Source organism: Labrus bergylta, chromosome 7 (genome assembly GCF_963930695.1).
Source record: "Labrus bergylta chromosome 7, fLabBer1.1, whole genome shotgun sequence".
Taxonomy (NCBI): Eukaryota; Metazoa; Chordata; class Actinopteri; order Labriformes; family Labridae; genus Labrus; species Labrus bergylta.
Window position 1 is genome coordinate 1000692 of NC_089201.1, and position 20052 is coordinate 1020743.

Here is a 20052-nt window from a genome sequence, read left to right on the forward strand (position 1 = left end):
TTGTATTTTCATTTTAACAACATCACTGCAGCTCTGTTGCATATTTTCAGTATAGCAACAAATTTGAAACTTTGCATAATTTTCTGTTGAGCGTTTTAAGCCCCTGTGATGTACTCTCTGTCAAAATTGTTGACCCAATTTATCAGGGGGCTACACTGAAAAGAATCATGATTAAAAAACAATTCTTTCAAAATCTAACTATGCTTCTCCAGAACCAAATCAGATGAATTCTCTTTCTCATGACTTTGGTAATGAGCAGACCATACGCCTCAAGAAGGAGCAGCAGATTCATTTGACCCACAGTTACATTTAAAATGGCGTTTCTTAAATCAGAAACGATCAGCTGTTTTCTCAAGAACAATAACAAGCTCTGTGTTCGGGAGACGGAGGCGTCGTCCTCTGCCCCGTTTTTTAATGCTGTGAAATAAAACAAAACCACCAAGTACGTCAAAACCTCTCTGCTAGAATAGTAAATCACACGCTCACATCGACAAACACTTACACTCGCATGCATGTGTGCTAGGGTTGTCACGCTACCAGAATTTTAAACTTAGATACGATACTAAAAAAAGGAGCAGTATTTTGATATCTGTTTTGAAACCATGGCAACAAAAACAGAAATACCAATTAAATACAACCAAATACTAAGAAATGTCTTGTTTTAATTACCAAAAATGACAAGGCACCTCCTGCTCACTGTCTCACATTGCACAGAAACACTGGTAACTTTTTGGTTGATAATTTGTGCAATATCACCTCGTCTTTCCGCTTGTTTGAAGGAGATATTACCGACTTATAACCCTTTACAGAAAAGTTCTGCCATCATTAAGTCTTGGTCACATTGAATCTGCGACAGCACATTGGTGTCACACACACACACACACACACACACACACACACACACACACACACACACACACACACACACACACACACACACACACACACACACACTGTGTGCTGTTCCACCCTGGCTGCTCCATGGTTACACCTTGGTGTAACAGGGGTATAAATATCTCACCTTCAGATAGCAGTGTGTAAGACCTAGTAGACGTCACTTTAACGCTAAAAGAATTTAGGAAATGTTTGTATTTGCCAACCTGTGAATTTGAATGACCCAACGCTGCTCTCTCTCTCTCGCTCACATCTCCGGGTGAACTTTATGACTGAAGATCTGTTTTTCTTTTTTAAAGCTTCTGTACTTTTCCATACATTTTTTGACAACCTTTATGTGTACAATCAGTTGAGTTTAGTGCATCAAGATTAGAGTGTGCAAGGATATTTTGTGTGTGTGTGTGTATGTGTGTGTGTGTGTGTGTGTGTTTGCTACTGCTGTCATGGTAAAGTAATGATTTCTATTGGACTAGGTGCAGTCCTCCAAAGTAAACATTTTATGCCTTAAAGGATTTTCAGATTGGTGTGGTGTCTGTGTGTGTGTTATTTTTTATGGAAATTGCCGAGGGTCTGTGCCTTGTTCAATGGCTGTATTCAAACATGCAGCTAAAATATGAGTGTGTGGCCTTTATTCTAGTGATTATCATTTAAGCGCTGTCAGCCCCTTTTTTATGATATCTACTTTTTATAAATAAATGTTCCTTCACTCTACATGTGTCTTCAGTTGAGCCTCATATTAACAGACAACAAACCCACACTTCACAATCTGAAGTCCTTGACTTTAAATATAGTTTATTTTGTTTTTCGCTCCAGGATGGGGAAAGAAGGAGCAGGAAAGGGAGGCGGGGAGGCTAAGAGTTCTTGTTTTCTTACTTGATTAACCCCTCACACTGTGCAGCTCACTAAGAGTCTGCAGCGTCAGACACACAGTCATACACTCTGCTTATATTACATGTCTATGGCTCAGTGCCAGAAGGGCAGCAATGTAGTGTCAAATATGTGAGTGTGAGTGTACATGTACGTGTCTGTGTGTGTTTTCACAAGGCGAGGGAAGGTGTACATGTTTAGGATCACAGGACGATCTCTGTGTTTAGATTTAAGCAGGCTGCATGAGCTGATGTAGGTCAATCCAAGCTGCTGAAGGCTGAACTTAACTGTTCCCCAACATTTGGAAATATAAAAATATAATAAATGTTCTCGGGATTGATGTATGATGAAGTCACACCTCACAACATAACAGAGTTTTTAAGTGAGAGACATGTTCACAAAAACACACAAAATATCCCTAAAATGAGCTCCAAACAAACTTCACCTGTACCCTCAGGTCTGTGCCTTCAGAGTCTAATATATACCTAATAGTTATTCCACACTGATCAAGCATTTTTACATGATGCATTTTAAAGCAGGTAGATTCAACATTTTAATAGCATGAATTGATTACCCTACTGAATGTGACAGGAGTCAACCATATTGACAAACTCTCAGAGGCGACTCTACAGTTTCCCTCAGTCCAACATCTGTTAAGAACTGCTCAGGCCATCGAAAACTTCAAATCTTTGCTTAAAACTCACCTCTTTGCTCTGGCTTTTAATACAATCTGAGCTTGACATATTGAGATTTTTATTCATGCTCCTATTTATTGTGTTTTATTGTGTTTCATTCTATATGTTATTGTATTTGTTGTTTTTACATTGTGTTTTTGAAAAGCACTTTGGTCTATCAAGGTTGTTTTAAATGTGCTATAGAAATAAAGATTGATTGATTGAACATCTGAGCATCTTGCAGCTTGTTTTTGTTTTACAGCCTGCAAACTTTGCGCTGTTTTCAAAGATGCACTCCTGAAATGCTTGTGAAAATTAAAAAAAAAGGCAAAATCTGAAATCTCCATGAGTTAGTAGATGAAGATACATTTTTTTTTCAGGTTTACTACATCCTGAAACAACTAACACAAGTCTCTTTTGACGTTATAATGATTACATTTTTTTAGAGATACATTACTATCACTTAGAACTTTCCTATCAGTCTAAAGTGTGATTAAGAACTTGAACGAGCATGACACAGTAAATGTTGAGTAGATAAACTCAAATCTAATATACTCTGCTTCTATTTGGTCTCTCTGGCTTCCTCTTTCCCATGACACTGATTTCCATGAGGAAGAGAAAGCAGACAGACAGTCTCTTTTTCTCAGGGTATACAGCTTTAAGGTGATATTTTGATCAGAGTAAACAAGCGTTTAGGAATAAATTAGCTGAATGGAACCCTCCCCCCTCAGTACACACCCAAACACCCAGTAGACTGGATTTTCTGTGAGACACTGGGCGAGCTCCACGTTCCTGCAGTTTTCACTCAGGCTATTTTTGGTCAGCCTCTCACAGGGACCTCTCTTACCACAACTACCCAGAGTGCACCGGGGTTTCAGGGGAAACTGCACTCCAAGAGACTGTGGGTTCTTGTGTTTATTTTCAATTGAATCTCTCTCTCTCTCTCTCTCTCTCTCTCTCTCTCTTTCTCTCTCTTTGTGTATGTGTGTGTGTGTGCGTGTGTGTGTTAAAAAGAGAGAGATGGCTTCCACATCTGCGGGGATGTATGGTGCTTTTAAAGAAAGCTTCATTTGGCCTGACATGCAAAATGTGTGTGTATTTGTGTGTTTCATGTGTTCGTCTGTGAGTGTGTGTGTGTGTCTGTGTGTGTTAGAGGGGAAAATATGTAGAAACGGCCTAACCACAGACTTCCTCTGAGAGAGAGCCATGTCAACCCCCACATCCATTTACTTACACACACACACACACACACACACACACACACACACACACACACACACACACACACACACACACACACACACACTCACGTACAGACAGAGGAGCGCTCTCACACTGTGAATAAGAAAAGGAAACGGAGTGAAATGAAGTGAAAATTCAAACTGAGAGCAAGTTTAAGAAAGAAGTAGCAAACTTTTGATCACAGAGAGATGTGTCTGTGTTGCTTTACTGAATGTTCTGCCTCGGCTACAAACGTCACGTCCTCTGATTGGATACCACTTCATTTATTTTTTAGATTAGTTTGTAACAATTTCTAAACACAGTAATATTTTAGAAATTTCACAACTCTACTATATAGCTTTTCATGAAATATTATATATACAAAAAAATAACATTTAAATGTTATGAATAAAAAGAGTATTTGATAAAAAAAAGTTGTTTGTGCATTTTTTGTGCGATTGAATTTACATTCTACCGTATATGTTCTTATTGCTTATAGTCATAAAACCTCTGCAAAATGTATTTTCCAAAGTGTTTAAATCATGCATCATGCACATGGACTGTTTGGTTATTTGCTTCAGGTCCTCTCTAATGCCATTACTGGGACCTGACAACATATCATATAATGATTCTTCACATGTGAAAGAACCTTGTTTGCTTTTGTCAATAGTGATATGATTTTGAAAACTTCATGATCATTTACTGTATCTACTGTTTCAAGGCAATAATAAAAATGAAAACAAATCTGTTTATTGAACTTGATTCATGTCAGCAACATTTCTGCACCCAAATGTTACTTTACTATGTAAAGCATAGAAAATTATTGAAAAATATCGTAGCATTGAAAACTCTGTCATCCTTATTACGTCATAATATGACTCAAAGCCGATGGATTAAGTTCCACATGCAAGACAGATTTTCTTGTTTCTTAAAAGAACGATGAGCTTCGGCAGTGGCAACGTTTTTTTTATGACATCAGCAACCAGCTGCTGCAGCATTGTGAGTCACTGTGTGTCATTTTTACAGTCATCCTGGTGAATGTTTGCATCTGTGTGAATTACAAACTGTTTGGTCTAAAGTAGCCTCCTTGATGTTGTTTCTTCAGCTCCACCGCTGAGCAAGACCTGAACACACGCTGATACAGCCCGTCTTCAGCTACAGTGTTAAGTCTCTGTGATCTCAATCTCTCAGAGCTACTGTAAGTGCTTCCTACACGCTGGTCGTGTGTGTGTCTATGTGTCCGTGTCCGTGTGTGTGTGTGTGTGTGTGTCAGAGAGTGTTGGCAGACAGTGTGTGACGCAGATGTAGAGGGGTCTGCTGGCATTGTGCCTCTCATTCAGCTTCATGCCAACCATTTAGTCAGCACAACTGCCCACTGCGAACACTCTCTGACACACACAGAGACACACACACACACACACACACACACACTAAAAAGTACCCCCACATGGTGTGCGAACACAATGGGTGTCTGTATTCTTAGTCTCGTGAAGTGTGGCACTTTGTCTCTCCCACACATGAAGGCACACACACACAAAGACCCATGTAAACAAATTCAAATAAACACACACACAGACACACAGACACACACACACAAACACACACACAGGTATGAAAGATTTCAAATTGACAACTCTGAGTCAATCCTTGTTATTCCTCATTTTCTTTCTCCCTTTTTTCCGTAATATTTGGACATTATAAATCTTTTTACTTCACTTCTCCTTCACTGTTTGTGTGTGTGTGTGTGTGTGTGTGTGTGTGTGTGTGTGTGTGTGTGTGTCTGAACTGTCTAGGCTGGAGGCACCAGCTGATTTAATGCAGTAATTATGCTATTATCTAGAAGAATGTTACATCAATGACTATCAGAGCGTCTGGGAGGTTGCGTTTGACATTCAGACTGTGTGTGTGTGTGTGTGTGTGTGTGTGTGTGTGTGTGTGTGTGTGTGTGTGTGTGTGTGTGTGGAGATTATTTAGATAAAAGATGAAATATGACTATCTGGAAAGATTTGTGTTTTTGTGTTGCTTACACAATACGTGTGTGTGTGTGTGTGTGTGTGTGTGTGTGTGTGTGCGTTTCTTAGTCAGCAGCAGCCACTCATAGACAACTCACTCTTTATTTCTGCTTTGTTCTTTCTTTTACTTTCTTTCTTTAACTTCTGTGACTTCTCACTTCTTTGTATATTATCAAATTCAAAAGTTCACTCGTCATCAGCACGTTAGCCTGTCACAGATAAGAAAGTTCAATGTTTTGAAGAAGTAGTTAATTTCACTTCAAAAAAAGAAAAAGGAAAAATACATGAGGATAGCTGCCAGGACAGCATGACACTGAAGTTCATATCACATGAATCATTCCTGATTCACTCTCTCTCTCTCTCTCCACAGCACACTGACACAGCCGCCCTTTCACAGCCAGCAACAAAGAGTTCATAACTTCAGTGAACATGACTCCTGTACAGAGGTCTTTTTGTCATCTGGTTGGATAGAAGATACGGTTGAATAAAAAGGAAAGGTCTGTAAGGTGAAAAAAAGATTAAGAAAAAGAGAGTGAGGGAGAATCTAGTCATCTCAATAGTAAGCCTTTTTTATGTTATCTACTTAAAGAAGTTCAACAGCACAAGAGAAATACAGAATGCTGAATGTCAAGAGTCAAAAACACATCAGTAACTTGAATTACTGTACGTTTTTAGCAGGTTATAATTAAAGGAAGAATGTGAGACCTTTTGATCCAGTAAATGTCCACTTTGAGCACCAGCATGAAAGTTAAAGGGATACTTCACCCATTTGCATTAATCTTTGTATCATTAGAAACATGGTAGTATTTTTAAATGGTCGTTCATCCCGCCCTCATTTTCCCCTGAGATGGGAAATCTTTGTATTTATAAGTCTGAAAAGGAGCTTCGAGTGACGCAAAAATCGTCATTTTGCGTCATCGGAAGCTGTTGTGGTTAGCAGGGTGAAACTACAACGCAAGTTCCTCATATTTTCGACCACTGAAGCTACAGACCAATCACAGATCAGTGGGTGTCTTTCATCAACATGAGCCAAAAAGACACTTTCTGCCTTTTCTTGGCCAAGAAGGCTTCAAAATGTATTTCACATTTCTACTACATGACCCAATGTCAATACAGATTCATGTTTCAACAGGTGAAGTATCCCTTTAAGGTACTGCTCTTCGGCGACACTTCCACTATACTACTCCTCTCTCCTCCAGAGACACACCTCCAATCTCTCTCCACTTGTGTTCACATGAAAGAGTTATGAATTATTACGCTCCATAATTAAACACCATTAAGTGCAAGCAGCGGACAAAATTGTCATATAATAGGCCGAAGCTACAATTGCCCGTGGCCTGCATTGTTGTGTTAGCATGCTAATGTTAGCGCTCTTTAGTTAGCTCGTAGCTTCACATTGCACATGAATTGACACAGAATGGCTGAGATCCAAATACACGTACATGACATCTAAATAAATAAGCAGTGAATATGTTCTTCTTCTTATCTCTAGTCCTCGTCTGAAACAGCTTCAAGGCTGTGCTACTCCACTCCCTCATCGTTAGCCTATCGTATTGCTGCTGGCTATGGCTTTCTCTTCCACTAGTTCATTCATGACATCTTCACAAGCAACCCTCCACCTCCCCATCACCGCCGAGCCGTCGCAGTAGCATCACCTTCTTCATCCCATCAGCCTCAGATGACATCATCAGCCACCGTTTGGTCAACCTCAGTCCTCGCAGTTTGGTCAGCCTCTTCATCCCTTCATTCCTCAGACGATATTGTCTTCAAGCTTTCCGGTCAACCCCATTCTTCAGTTAGATCAGCTTTCATCCCATCAGCCTCAGATGACATCATCAACCATCTTCTCATCAACCCCAGTCTTCAGAGTTCAATCAGCTTCTTCATCACATACGCCTGGACCACATAATCAGCTAACACCTCCACCACCAGTGTCTGGACTCTGGGGGGGGTAGATCTGGCTGCCGCTCAGGGCAGACATCTTCAACCACCCTGTCTCCCTGTAGAGTTCAAGCACCAAAGATTCTCTGACAATCATTCATTTAAAATAAATATCTTCAATCATTTACTCGTCTCTCCTGATGTAATATTTCTATGTATATATGAGCTTTTACTCTTCTTCTTCTCTGCCTTCATATGTTCTTTTGTGTGGGTTCTTTTCCCTGCCCTGGCACACCTGCATGTGCATTGTCTAGCACTTTTATCAGTGGTCTTAGAGCTTGCACGGAACCTTTAAGAAATGTTTTTAAAAAATTAAATCACAAATAGCAGCGTGACGCAAAGATTTACAAAAACTATTAAAGAAAATTAAAAAGTAAACTTTTTTTCTTTGTAACCAAAAGAAAGTAAGACAATCCCAGACCCTTTTACAAAGAGAGTGATACGAGAGAAACAGACAAATGAAAAGCAAAAGAGAGAAAGGGAGGAAAGAGAGAGAGAGAGAGAGAGAGAGAGAGAGAGAGAGAAAATAAAGCTGCAATCATTTTGTTTATTTGTGTGTGTGTGCATGTGTGCGTGTGTGTGTGTCAGGTGTGACAGCAGCAGGTGGAGATAAAGCACGTTACTGGCCTTCTGTTCTTAATCCCACTCTGAATACAACGTCTACTGACCAATTGTCTGAAACACACACACACACACACACACACACACACACACACACACACACACACACACACACACACACACACACACACACACACACACACACACACACACACACACACACACACACACACACCACCTGCCAAACCAACGGCAGTATAATAGCACGGTACTCTTCGTATGCATGATCACTCTCTCTCATTCTTCTGCTTTCCCACCCTGTTATTATAAAGGCTGAGAAACAGCATGCGAGTCACACAAACATCACATGACGATTGGAGACAGCCAGCCGGAGCATCAAGGTCATATGTGCTGTTGTTGTAAAGGCTTTGTGTTCCTAAGGAGGAGGAGGAGCCAGGTGTGAAAGAAAGGTGACCACATGCTTTTAACACAAGCTACTGGCCTTCCACGACTTTATATCGCATATTATATTATATTTCATTGCAGAGTATATTTAAATTTATGAGGAATTTGACTTGGTGTTTTGGTGCAAAACAATTAGAAAAGGACTCGAACAAAACTAATAAGAACTTAAATCTTAATCTTTTGTCAGGTCAAATGTTTTTTTTTTCTTTCTGAAAAGCAAACATTCAATGGTTCACTGGTAGTTTGTATTGAACTGGCCCTGGCCCCTGCCTTAGCCTCTAACCGCCTGCATATAATGTGCATCATTGCTATGCAAAGTCCTCTTTGTGCACATCAGAGAGCCAAAACCCACTGTTAGTTCCTATGGCTTGCACAGACATGGAAATATCATGCAAATCCACAAACAGGCCTGCAGATCAAGTTACAACAAACAGAAAAGGAGAAGAAAGGAGAGACTATTACAAAGGATCATATATCACCTTTAAATATGAAAAAACAAAATAACACAAAATAAAAACTGGGAACAATCACATTGTTTTTTCTATTTGATTCAAGCTGATTAGTCCCTTTTAGACCATTCTTATAACGACTGAACGAAGTTACACTGGCAAATAAGCAACGATTACCCATAGTGTATTATCTATTCTATAAGAGGATCTATAGTTGTTGGGTTTAGTCTATCTGTCTACCTGCTTCCACTGGAAACAATGATAATGGTGACAGTGGCAGTAAAGTTGGGGAAATTAAATTAAATAATGAGATGAAAGACAATCAAAGTGTAAGCCTTCCCCTTTTGTATTTCACATGGTAATTCATTCATTCATCATTACTCACATAGATATTAGTGAAGCAGATTTTTTTGCTTAATGACCTCGATAACTGAAAACTCAAAACATACTGACAAACATTATCTCCTAGCAAATATGTTTTCACAAATGCACAAAACCTCTAAAATTGTACCCAAAATTTCAGGGTTGGCGGCACTAAAGACGTTTATATCACATGACTGGTGTGATGGTTGTGCACATAAAAAAGCAGCTTCATAAATGTTTCTGCTTGGCAGTATTTCCTACTCCGCACCGGTTACTTTAAAAAAGTGCAACAACACGTCGCATTACTAAAAAACGTGATCACAGTGTTGGAATCTGTCGCTTTGACTGCCGTCTTGGATTTCCACAGCATATTTTAGACCCTGAATATTAACTCTGAATCTTGCCAGGGTGCTGGTGGCGCAGTGGTTAGTGCACACTTTGCTCCTCCAAGTGGGCAGCCCAGGTTCAAATCCCACCTGTGGCTCCTTTCCAGCATGTCATTCCTCACTCTCTCTCTCCCTGATCTCTGAATCTATCCACTGTCCTCTCTCTACCATAAAGGCACAAAAAGCCCAAAAATAAAACTTGACCTGAACCAAACCTGAATCTCGCCCCCTAACAGGACGATGGAAGGTGGAAGGCTGTGGGGAAACAGCCCTCTGAGTGAGTTCATGAAGTTCCCTTACAGGTAGAAATTCTGGTGAATGGTGTTGCATTCTTCAGTCCAGCTCAGCAGACAGTTACGGGAAGAGAGGGACTAAGAATAGAGAGATGGAGCTGACACACACATGTTGGATTTCACACCAGCCTGGCCTCTGTCTGCAGTTTTCTACCCAAAAACATGACTTTTTATCAGCCAGGCAGAAACACTCAAATGCTCTTTCTGCATGTACCTTGTGAGCATAGCTGCATGTAGAGACAGATTCACTGAAGCACAAAGACACAATGGCAGCATGAAACACTGGGCCACATACGAAGAGCATTTAAACAGAGGGTCTATGCATGTGCTGCAAAGGATCATGGTAGTAGGTGTGGTCATTGATCTAAGGCCTGGAACAGGAAATATGAAACCGTGTTTGTGTGTGTGTGTATGTGTGTGTGTGTGTGTGTGTGTGTGTGTGTGTGTGTGTGTGTGTGTGCATGCGTGCGTTTTAAAGGAAGAACTTTTGTGGTGCATTAATGCCACTTAAACATGGAGACTCCAGCTGTCTTTGAGAATGAAAACAATGTTTACTTATCCTCATTTAAATTCTACAAGCTTCATCAAACGTATTAAACAATCAATCAAGGGCAGATGAAATTTAAAACTCAACTGTATGCACACACACACACACACACACACACACACACACACAAAGAACAAGCACACACTGCTGGATGCAGAGCAGCAGCAGCAGAGGGAACCAATTAGTGGTCTCGCTTTGATGATGTCACTGACAAGTCACGCACTGGTGGCACAGCTTCCGTTCAGAGGGAAACATAACACCGCACACTGTGCACGCAGCCCACACACACACACACACACACACACACACACACACACACACACACACACACACACACACACACACACACACACACGCATGATGTTGATGTGCATGACAAAAAGGAGTATCCTGGAGGCTTAAGGCTGATGACTTCATTAGAGGGAAACAGAGGTGTCAGATGAGAAAGGATTTTTGAGGGGTTCATGTGAATGTGTGTGTGAGTGTGTGAAGGGAGTACTGTCATCTGCAAAATGTCAAAATCCCATTCATTAACCAAGCCAGCATTCCTCCGATGAAAAAATGTTTAAAAGAAGTCCTTGGGCACTGAAAAGACATTCAAAACTGGTTGACATCGAACGCTTCTTCAACAAGGAAATTGATTTAGTTTCTATGTTTTGGTCAGATTTTACCAATCTCAAAAGATTCATCAAATATTAATAGCAACTTTCAAGAACTAGCTCATATGCGTATAGGGGTTAAAATGATTGTATTAGCAGTGCATCAGTTGCCACCAAAATGTACCACTGGCCAAAGTGGTCTATTGAAATCTTTTTAATGGAAGCAATCTTGCTGGGAAGGTCTCGGACAGATTAACCTGATTTTGCTTGATTTTCCATCACATTCAATGTTGTAATCACAGCAAATTGTCAGGAGGATTGTGAATGGGGCACTATTACAGGCTGGGGGGGGGGGGGGGATCTCAAAGTTATCACTGAAATGGCAAGCGATTGGTAGGAAACGGAAAATTATAAGAATTATAAAGCATACAAGAAATTACACAAGCTCCCTTTATAGGAAACTATACCATTGGTTCCAAGCACCTGACCTGACACTAAGAACAATGGTTGCATTGGGCGCCAGATGGCCATTTCCAGTCTCCCTTTAGCTGTCCTGTTTATTAAAGGCAAGAAGCAATGCCTACTGAACATTATTTCTTAATCTGAGTGATATCCAAGTATTTTTGGAATACTGTTTGTTTGCATACTTCATCATTGGCCAAATTGGTATGCACTAGTATAGTAGGCGGTTTGGACCCACTGAGTTAGCACCGAGCTCTAGAACCCATGAGTGTTAGCTTCCCACACCTGGTCTTAATCTAGACCAGTCAGCCACACAAACCTGACTCTGCCCTGAGTTCATTCACTCACCAACCTCAGTGATTAGAAAGAGTGAGTGCCCTCACATGAGTGCTCACAGTGATCTTTTTTTCAAAGAGACTGCTTTGATTATTATGTCAAAAGACCTTGTTGATGACAGAACATAAGAACTGCATTCACAGTATGACTGCTTTCTTTGAAAACATGTTGAAATAATGTCTTTGTGTCGATTTAACCCAGCACTGCTAAATAAGTCTCGGAGAAATGCATGTAAATATACCATTTCTGGCCTCCTTTCAAATAAGTTAGTTAAATTAAAATAGAAAACTTTGTTTTCAGACATGAAGAGTTTTTAGAAGTCTCGAAAGTGGTTTAAAACTGGCTGCAGTTATGTTTTAGACGTTGAAACTCAATCATCTTTACTTTTTCTAACAGTGCTCACTGGGTAGGTTCAGAGTACATGCATGAACAAAATATGGAAACATGGGGAGCCTGTAGCGTATAGTGGTTAATGCACACCCCATGTACGAAGGCCATAGTCCGGCCCAGGTTCGAATTCGATCTGTGGCTCCTTTCCTGCACGTCAATCCCCGCTCTCACTTTCCCCGATTTCAGACTCAATCTCTTATCTCAAAATAATGACTTCAAAAAGGCCCAAAAATATAGGAACATGCCTGTATGTGAAAATCATACAAAGCTTTAATATTTGCCCCACCCTCACCCCTACCCCCACCCACCGGTTTAATGGTGAACCTTAAAGGTCCCATATTATGCTTTTTCTGGTTTTATATGCTCTTTAGTGTGTTTTCCATGTGTCCTGTGCATGTTTAGGAACATCTATGTGCAAAAATTCAAAGTCTGTGGAAACGCGGCTTCTCCTACGTCCTCCTGTTAGCTGTAGCATTAGCTGCATGTAACGCTCAGTTCTATCCCCCCTCGATAAAAATTTGTCAGTCCGACGTCATTGTCAGTGTGAGATCACTGATCTAAGCCCATTGGCTCGTTGTGGTAAGCCCTGCAGCTCATGATGCACGCCCGTTAACTTCTGTAGTACGCCCACGATATGCCGTAGCCTGCGGTAGCACAGTAGTGCTAAGGTCCTAATGTTTTTGCTCCCCTCGGACGGAGCCAGTAGCTGCATTCCCAATATGGTAAAAGAGGCGGGACATTTCCGAGAACCGTGCTGAGCAACTGACCAATAATGACAGAGCGGATCGGCAGACCAATCAGAGCAGACTTGGCCCACGTGGGGCTCTGCAGTGGGGGCTCAGCAGAGCGTAGCTGAAGGACTCAGAGCGGAGAGGGAGCAAGGAGGAGCAGTACATGAAAACAGACACTTTTTTCAGACTTTAGCTATTGTGAACGTACAAAAGTAGGTACATAGATTAAATATACACACCCCAAAAAGGAGATAATATGGGCTCTTTAAGCAGAACAGGATAAATACACAGGCCTGAATACACAGCTGAACTATTTTGTTGACAATATATTCATTCATAAAACTGTTTCATACCTTTCTGAACTTGATGTTTGAAAAGACTGGTCCTGGTGCTTCAGCTGTGAACAGTCTGCACATCATAATCTGCTTTACTTTTTAAACCAGAACATCTTGCACCTCTTGTCCTGCTCGCACTGGCTCTAGCACTGATTATCTTGGAAGTACTCACCTTCTTCAAACAACGGTACTGTACAGCTTTTGTGCAACCCGTTGTACCAGATTAGGGCAAAGAATGTGAGATTTAGTTATATAATGGAGAACCCAAGATATTTTTAGGTGGCTGGCACATATTTCTCACAATACATGCATGAAAGAAGAATTCAGTCTTCTTAATGACTATCCCATTTTGCATTGTTTTTTTTTTGCAATCTTCAGTTATATTGTTCTAGGTGTGGAGCTGCAGGGTTTCCCAGGCACAATGAAATACAGTATTTGCACACTAACTGACAGCTGTGTCCATATTTGCCTAAATTGTATTGACTCTTATTAATCTGGAACGGCTTTTAGGGAAACATTGGTATCTAGGGGGATGGAGGTTGAACGAACATTGTGGAATCAGAATCAAAAATCAAAAATAGTGACCCCACATACCAGCCTAGTACAAATACTATTTACAGAGACAAGACTCTGTAAAGCTGAGCTAACAACTCTGGAAGATGGCACTCAGAGACATTATTACTTTGAGCTATATGCAAACAAAGCATGCCGACATACTTTTAATAACAATACAGTACAACTAGCGGAGGTTAAGCAGTTATAATGTTTTACATATTCACCATATTATTAAGCATGTTGAATGCTCAGATTTGCATCATAGCATGAAACACAAGTTGAACTGAGGCCTATTTATCACTTTTCTGTTTGACCCAGTTTGCACCAAGTGGTTCCATTCTGTTCAGATTGGTATGGTACGCATGTATTGGCGCTTTCAAAGTCAAAAGTTGGTAAATGGTACCAACATAATTTATCAGTAGCGTCCAACATTTTTGCTTCCTTTATGTTGGGGGGTCAAGTGTACCAATCCAACCCTAAACGGTAGAGCTAGACACACTGCAGTCTGTTGATTGGTCGGAATAATCGTCACCTCCCGTGGGACAGTAAAAGAGATAACTCACATGTTCAAAACATCCTGTAGGTTTCAAATTAATTATTTTAAGGCAGTCAGCACAAACACTACCCCATGGATGACCTCGGAGGTGAAGGCCTCTGCTGGACGTCCTCCATCATTGCCCTTTGTTTAGTGTGTTGTGCTCTTGCTTCTTCTTCATTGATCTTATTGGTGGGCTACACTGCACCACAACACTATCGCTATATCACTCTGCTTTCCAAGTAAGGGTTTGGTGGAAACATAAGCAAGATCGTGGTTAACTGTACCAAACTGTACCAGACTGTGAAAGGGGAGGCTTTATTTGGTTATAAACAAGAACAATATAAATATGGGCCTGTTGACGGAGCCTGCTTTCAGTGAAATTTACTCCAAGAGGAACATACATTTCTATCTTAACATCCTGTGATCAAACAGGAAACGGTTTTAGACTGAATGAAGTCCGACACAAGAGCCTTTTTGTGTTTGAGCTCCTCTCTGACAGTCCACCCTCCTCCATCATGTAGCTGGCAGTACCTCGTCTGCTTTTCATTTAGTCCCCTATACCCCCTCCGTCCCAAAACCACTAATGTCTGTGTGTCTTTTATTCTGCCTTTTTTCACTCTCTGTCCCTCTGTTTTAGGTTTTGTTTACCCTTATACGTTTCTGTGAATCTGTGTGTTTGCATGTGCGTGCGTGTGTGTGAAGCTCAGTCTGGCGCCACCATCTCATCAGCATTCATGGATACTATGCAATCACATTCAATTTTGTGCACCAGCACACACACACACACACACACACACACACACACACACACACACACAAACACACACACACACACACACACACACACACACACACACACACACACACACACACACACACACACACACACACACACACACACACACACTTACACACAAATAACGGAAACTTGCAGAGTAATTCCTGTGGTTTCAATCTTCTCTAAAATCACATCTTCAGATATGATTTTCTTCCACCAACAATCAGTTGGTTCTGAATACAGTTTTCCAGTTTCAAATTTCCAGTTTCAAACCGAATGTTCCAAAGTATTCATGACCCGACAGGCAGAAAGTAAAACAGCATCACTAGGGCCTCAGCACTCCAAACTCATGTTCACTTTGATATCTTTTTGTTCATGATTGGTTTGAAACTAGCCAGTAAAAGAGAGACTTCTAAAGTGTAGCACAGCCAGAGCATAGAGGACAATCCAAAAAAACATCATGAAATCAAATGAACTGAGGAATACAAAAGGCCTCCTAAAAGTTCAAATGCAGGATTTATTTATTTATTCACTGCCTGCAATTTAGTGTCAGTTTCACCTTTTGTCTTATTTTTTTTCATACCTTCTTCCTCTTTTATCCCACTGTCAACTCTTTTTTTTAGCAATTAGCTCCTGTTCAGGTAACTTTCATTTATTTCACCAGTGCTGCTGTGAGGAGTCATGAAGGGGTGAGAATCTGTTTATTGGTCAACAACCAAAAAAAAAAGAAGTTTTTTAAATTTCACACCCGTGATTCCATATTGTACACCTTAACACCTTGACTGAGCAACCTACATCAGTCTGCTGCCATAAAGGCTGCTGCTGCTGCTGAACCAGTTGCTGATGCTAAAATTCATGTCCATCTTAATGCTTGCTAGGAAGTTTGCTGCTGACGCTAAAATTAACCTCGTCCACAGCTGGCTCCCATTAGCCCTGCAACGAGAGCCTGTACTTTTACTCTTTCTCTCTCCCTCTTTCAAAACGTCTTTCTCTCTCTCTCTCTCTCTTCGTCATACACACACAAAGACACACACTTAAACGCACACTCATTATATTCAGCTGCCAAGTTTAACATGGCTGTACTACCCTTTTGGTTTGGCACCGTCATGTGTTTGGAGATGAAGGAGGCGGGAGAGAGGGAGGAACAGAGAGGGAAGACAGGAGTGAGTGAGTGAGGGATGGATGGAGCTGGGAATTTACAGTGGGAATGAGGATGTAAGCAAAAAATATAAGGAATGGAAAAAAGGAAAGGCTCGTGAGCTGGAGGAGAAGTGGGGATGTGCATACAAAATGCCACAAGAAAAACAAAGAAAAGAAGGGAAGCTGGAAGAAAGAAAATATGCATTGAAAGAAAGACAAATAACAAAGGACTGGAAAAAAATGAGCTACTGTCTCATCCTTCTCTTCTTTAGTTTTTGTTCTTGACAACACCATTTGTGCCCCTTATTCAATATGTCTGACATACGATAAATAACTGAAAGAGATAATAAACATCATCAGTGTTTGAATATGTGCGTGAATATGTGCGTGAATATATGCGTGAATATGTGTGTGTGTGTGTGTGTGTGTGTGTGTGTGTGTGTGTGTGTGTGTGTGTGTGTGTGTGTGAGAGTGTGTAGTTAATCACTGACAGTAATTAGGAGGAAAAGTTGCAACGTACACAAAATCCCTGCTTCTGCCTGACAGTTGTTTTCTACAGGGAGGTCCGGCAGGATGAGAGGGCGGGGTGTGTGTGTTTGTTGTTTTGTGTGTGTGTGTGTGTGTGTGTGTGTGTGTGTGTGTGTGTGTGTGTGTGTGTGTGTGTGTGTGTGTGTGTGTGTGTGTGTGTGTGTGTGTGTGTGTGTCTTTGTGGGTGTGTGTATGAAATGAAAGCTGGTATTGTGGTAGAGCTACACTGCTGAAAACGTACACTTTGCACACAATTAGAGGCTCTTCATCGGAACGTTTGAGTGCGTTTGAGCGCTTTCTTTTAAACATTATTTCCTTTTACTGTAACTCCACAAACCACATTATGTACTCATCAAGTTTAAACATGTGGAATATAAACGAATACAACATTAAAGAAGGGAGAGAAAGCTTATACTTGTGTGTTGTTGGAGCTTTATGAATACAGTTTTTCAGTGATGTGGATTTACTTTTTATAAGATGCACTGTGAATACGGAGGTATAGAGCAGACCGTCAGAAAGTTTATCTGGATCATCATGTCTGTATTTTTGTTAATGTGTGTGAGTGTGTTTGGCTTTAGTTCTGTGAAACTGCTTTACGTTGACGACTTCTTGCCTCATTAAAACTTCATAGATCTGTGAGCACTGTTGAGGAGACAAAGAAAAGGGTATCATCTTACACACGCACACACACACACACACACACACACACACACACACACACACACACAGCCCATCACAGCACAACTCCTCTGCTAAATGCCTGGCGCCCTTTAACACAAGCCCACTCACACACAAACACACACACACACATGCACACACAGTTCCCAACCATCAGGACACTTGTGTTGAATAATTAACAGGGTGAGATTAGTCCGTCAGCCTTGGGGCATGGAGGTCCATCGATTCCCTAGAATGCATTTTTAATGAGCCGCCAGCCGGCATTCATTTCAGCTGGCCAGTGTCCGTGGAGGGCCCTTTGACACACACACACATACACACACACACCAAGTCCTGGCTTAGGGCCAGGGGAGACAATTAACATACACATAAACACAACAGCACCACCATTGAACTACAGAGTGTGTCACCTAGACGACGGCAGCAAACTCTCATCTTTTTGGGGTCTTTCAGTACTTTGACTTTGTTCTTTCATTTTGAGAGAGCGCTGATGAGAAAGTTCTGTTTTAATAAACTCACTGAAGTGTGACAAGCAGCGCACTCTGACTAGGATAAGCATTAATCAGGATGCGTTCGCTGGCTAGTACAAGAGAGGTATCTTTTGAAAAGCACTTAAGTGTGATGCCGAGCTTTAAAGGCTTGACTTTGAACGACGGGCGACTGATTACAAACTGATGCTTTCAATTTGTCCTCAATCTGTATTCAATCAAGGGTGATGGACTTGAACAAGCATGCAAGAATAATGATGTGACGTTCTTAAGTAAAGAAAAATCTTCTGTGTTTTGCTTTTTGATATCACATTATTAGATCATCATTAATGTGATTTCAAGTTGTTACTATTACTGATAGTAATAAAGTCAAAACAAATTCAAAAGTAATAAGACTCCTAAGTTTTATTATTTAAAGACATCAGGATATTCAGCCGTCAGTGAAGCTGGAACAAAAAAAAACCATTTTTCATTTCAGAAACTAAAAGAGGAATTTAAAGCGACAAGCATCAATGTGTTTCCCAAAAGCTATTGTTAAAACAAAGCTGGATGACTCAAACACACATGACTTGAGCATGAGAGGAACAGCAAATGTGTTTTCATATCCAGATGACATAATAATGTGAGATTTTGACAATAGCCATTTGTTGTGTTAGACTTGCATTTGTCATGACACTGAAGGAAGAAAATCTCTTTTCTCTGCTGCCAGTCAGCTGCAACGTGCACCCTATAAACTTTACAACAGATGAGCATGTGTGTGTATGTGTGTGTGTGTGTGTGTGTGTGTGTTTGAGGGAGTGGATGCACATCTTGCACTGGTCCTACCTTTCCTGTCTCTCTCTCAAAGTCGACATAATCCCTCGAAGGAACCTGCCTCTGATCTCCGTGCAGGTTGGCTGGAAAGAACTGGAGCGAGAGGTTGGTACCTGTAGCTACAAAGGCCTGGAGAGAGTGAGCGAGGGGGGGAGACAGAGAGAGAGAGACAGAGAAGGAGGGACAAGGAGGGAGAGATTGTTAAGTACTTGGAGAGGGGACACGCTTACAAAAAAACATTAAAGGAGTTGTGACCAATAGGGGCAAGTAATGAAAAATAAATACACAATCACAGTCCTGATTGGTCATTCAATGTCAAGGCTTAGGTGTTAGATAATATCTTCATATCGAGCTCAAACAGAGCATCACACAAGTCAAAAATCTACAAGGGGTTTCGGCTCTATATTGGTCTCCACCAACTCCTCAGAAAAAACAGTTGGCCTCTTTAACTGTCTCACTTGTCACTTCATCATTTTAGCTTTCTTAGGGGAAATGGTCCCACAGTCTGAAACTGCAGCATGCTCGTGGATAAGACACACTTCCCTGTTAAGTGTTGTAGAAACAAAAGAAAGAGCTAAAAGCATTGCTTACAGCTGCAGGATGTTATTCATGAGATCAGCACTATGAACAACCCTCTCACATTAAACTTTATAAATGGTTAAACAGCCCTCCACTGATTTCACAGGAAATATTAAGCAGCTTGTATAAACAGCTGTATCATATCCTGTGCTTCTGAAAGACTTTGGACAAGTGTGAGAAAATACCAAAAACATCACAAATTAGCAAAGAGAGTGTAAATTTATGAGACAGGAAGAACTTTTGAAGTTATATAATTGCAATTTAGGGCTCTAACATTTCCATTTCTGTTTTGTTCCTGAGCTCGAGTTGTTCTTTGGTAACAGACCAGAAGAGGAAAACCCAAGATGCTTTATCTATAAATGATTTTTAAAAACATTTAGCATCATATCCTTATTTTCAAGATATCTACTGAATGTAGGCCTTTTCTTA

General features: G+C 40.8%; 1 protein-coding gene across 4 annotated transcripts in view; it reads right to left on the reverse strand.

Annotated features, from left to right (window-relative positions):
• cbfb (core-binding factor subunit beta) overlaps positions 1-20052 on the reverse strand; it is a 38512-nt gene that overhangs the window by 11339 nt on the left and 7121 nt on the right. For all 4 annotated transcript variants that reach the window (XM_020640484.3, XM_020640483.3, XM_020640486.3 and 1 more), the window contains exon 3: positions 19057-19173. In XM_020640484.3, coding sequence (XP_020496140.1) covers positions 19057-19173 — 117 coding nt within the window. The remainder of the gene's footprint in view (positions 1-19056; positions 19174-20052) is intronic.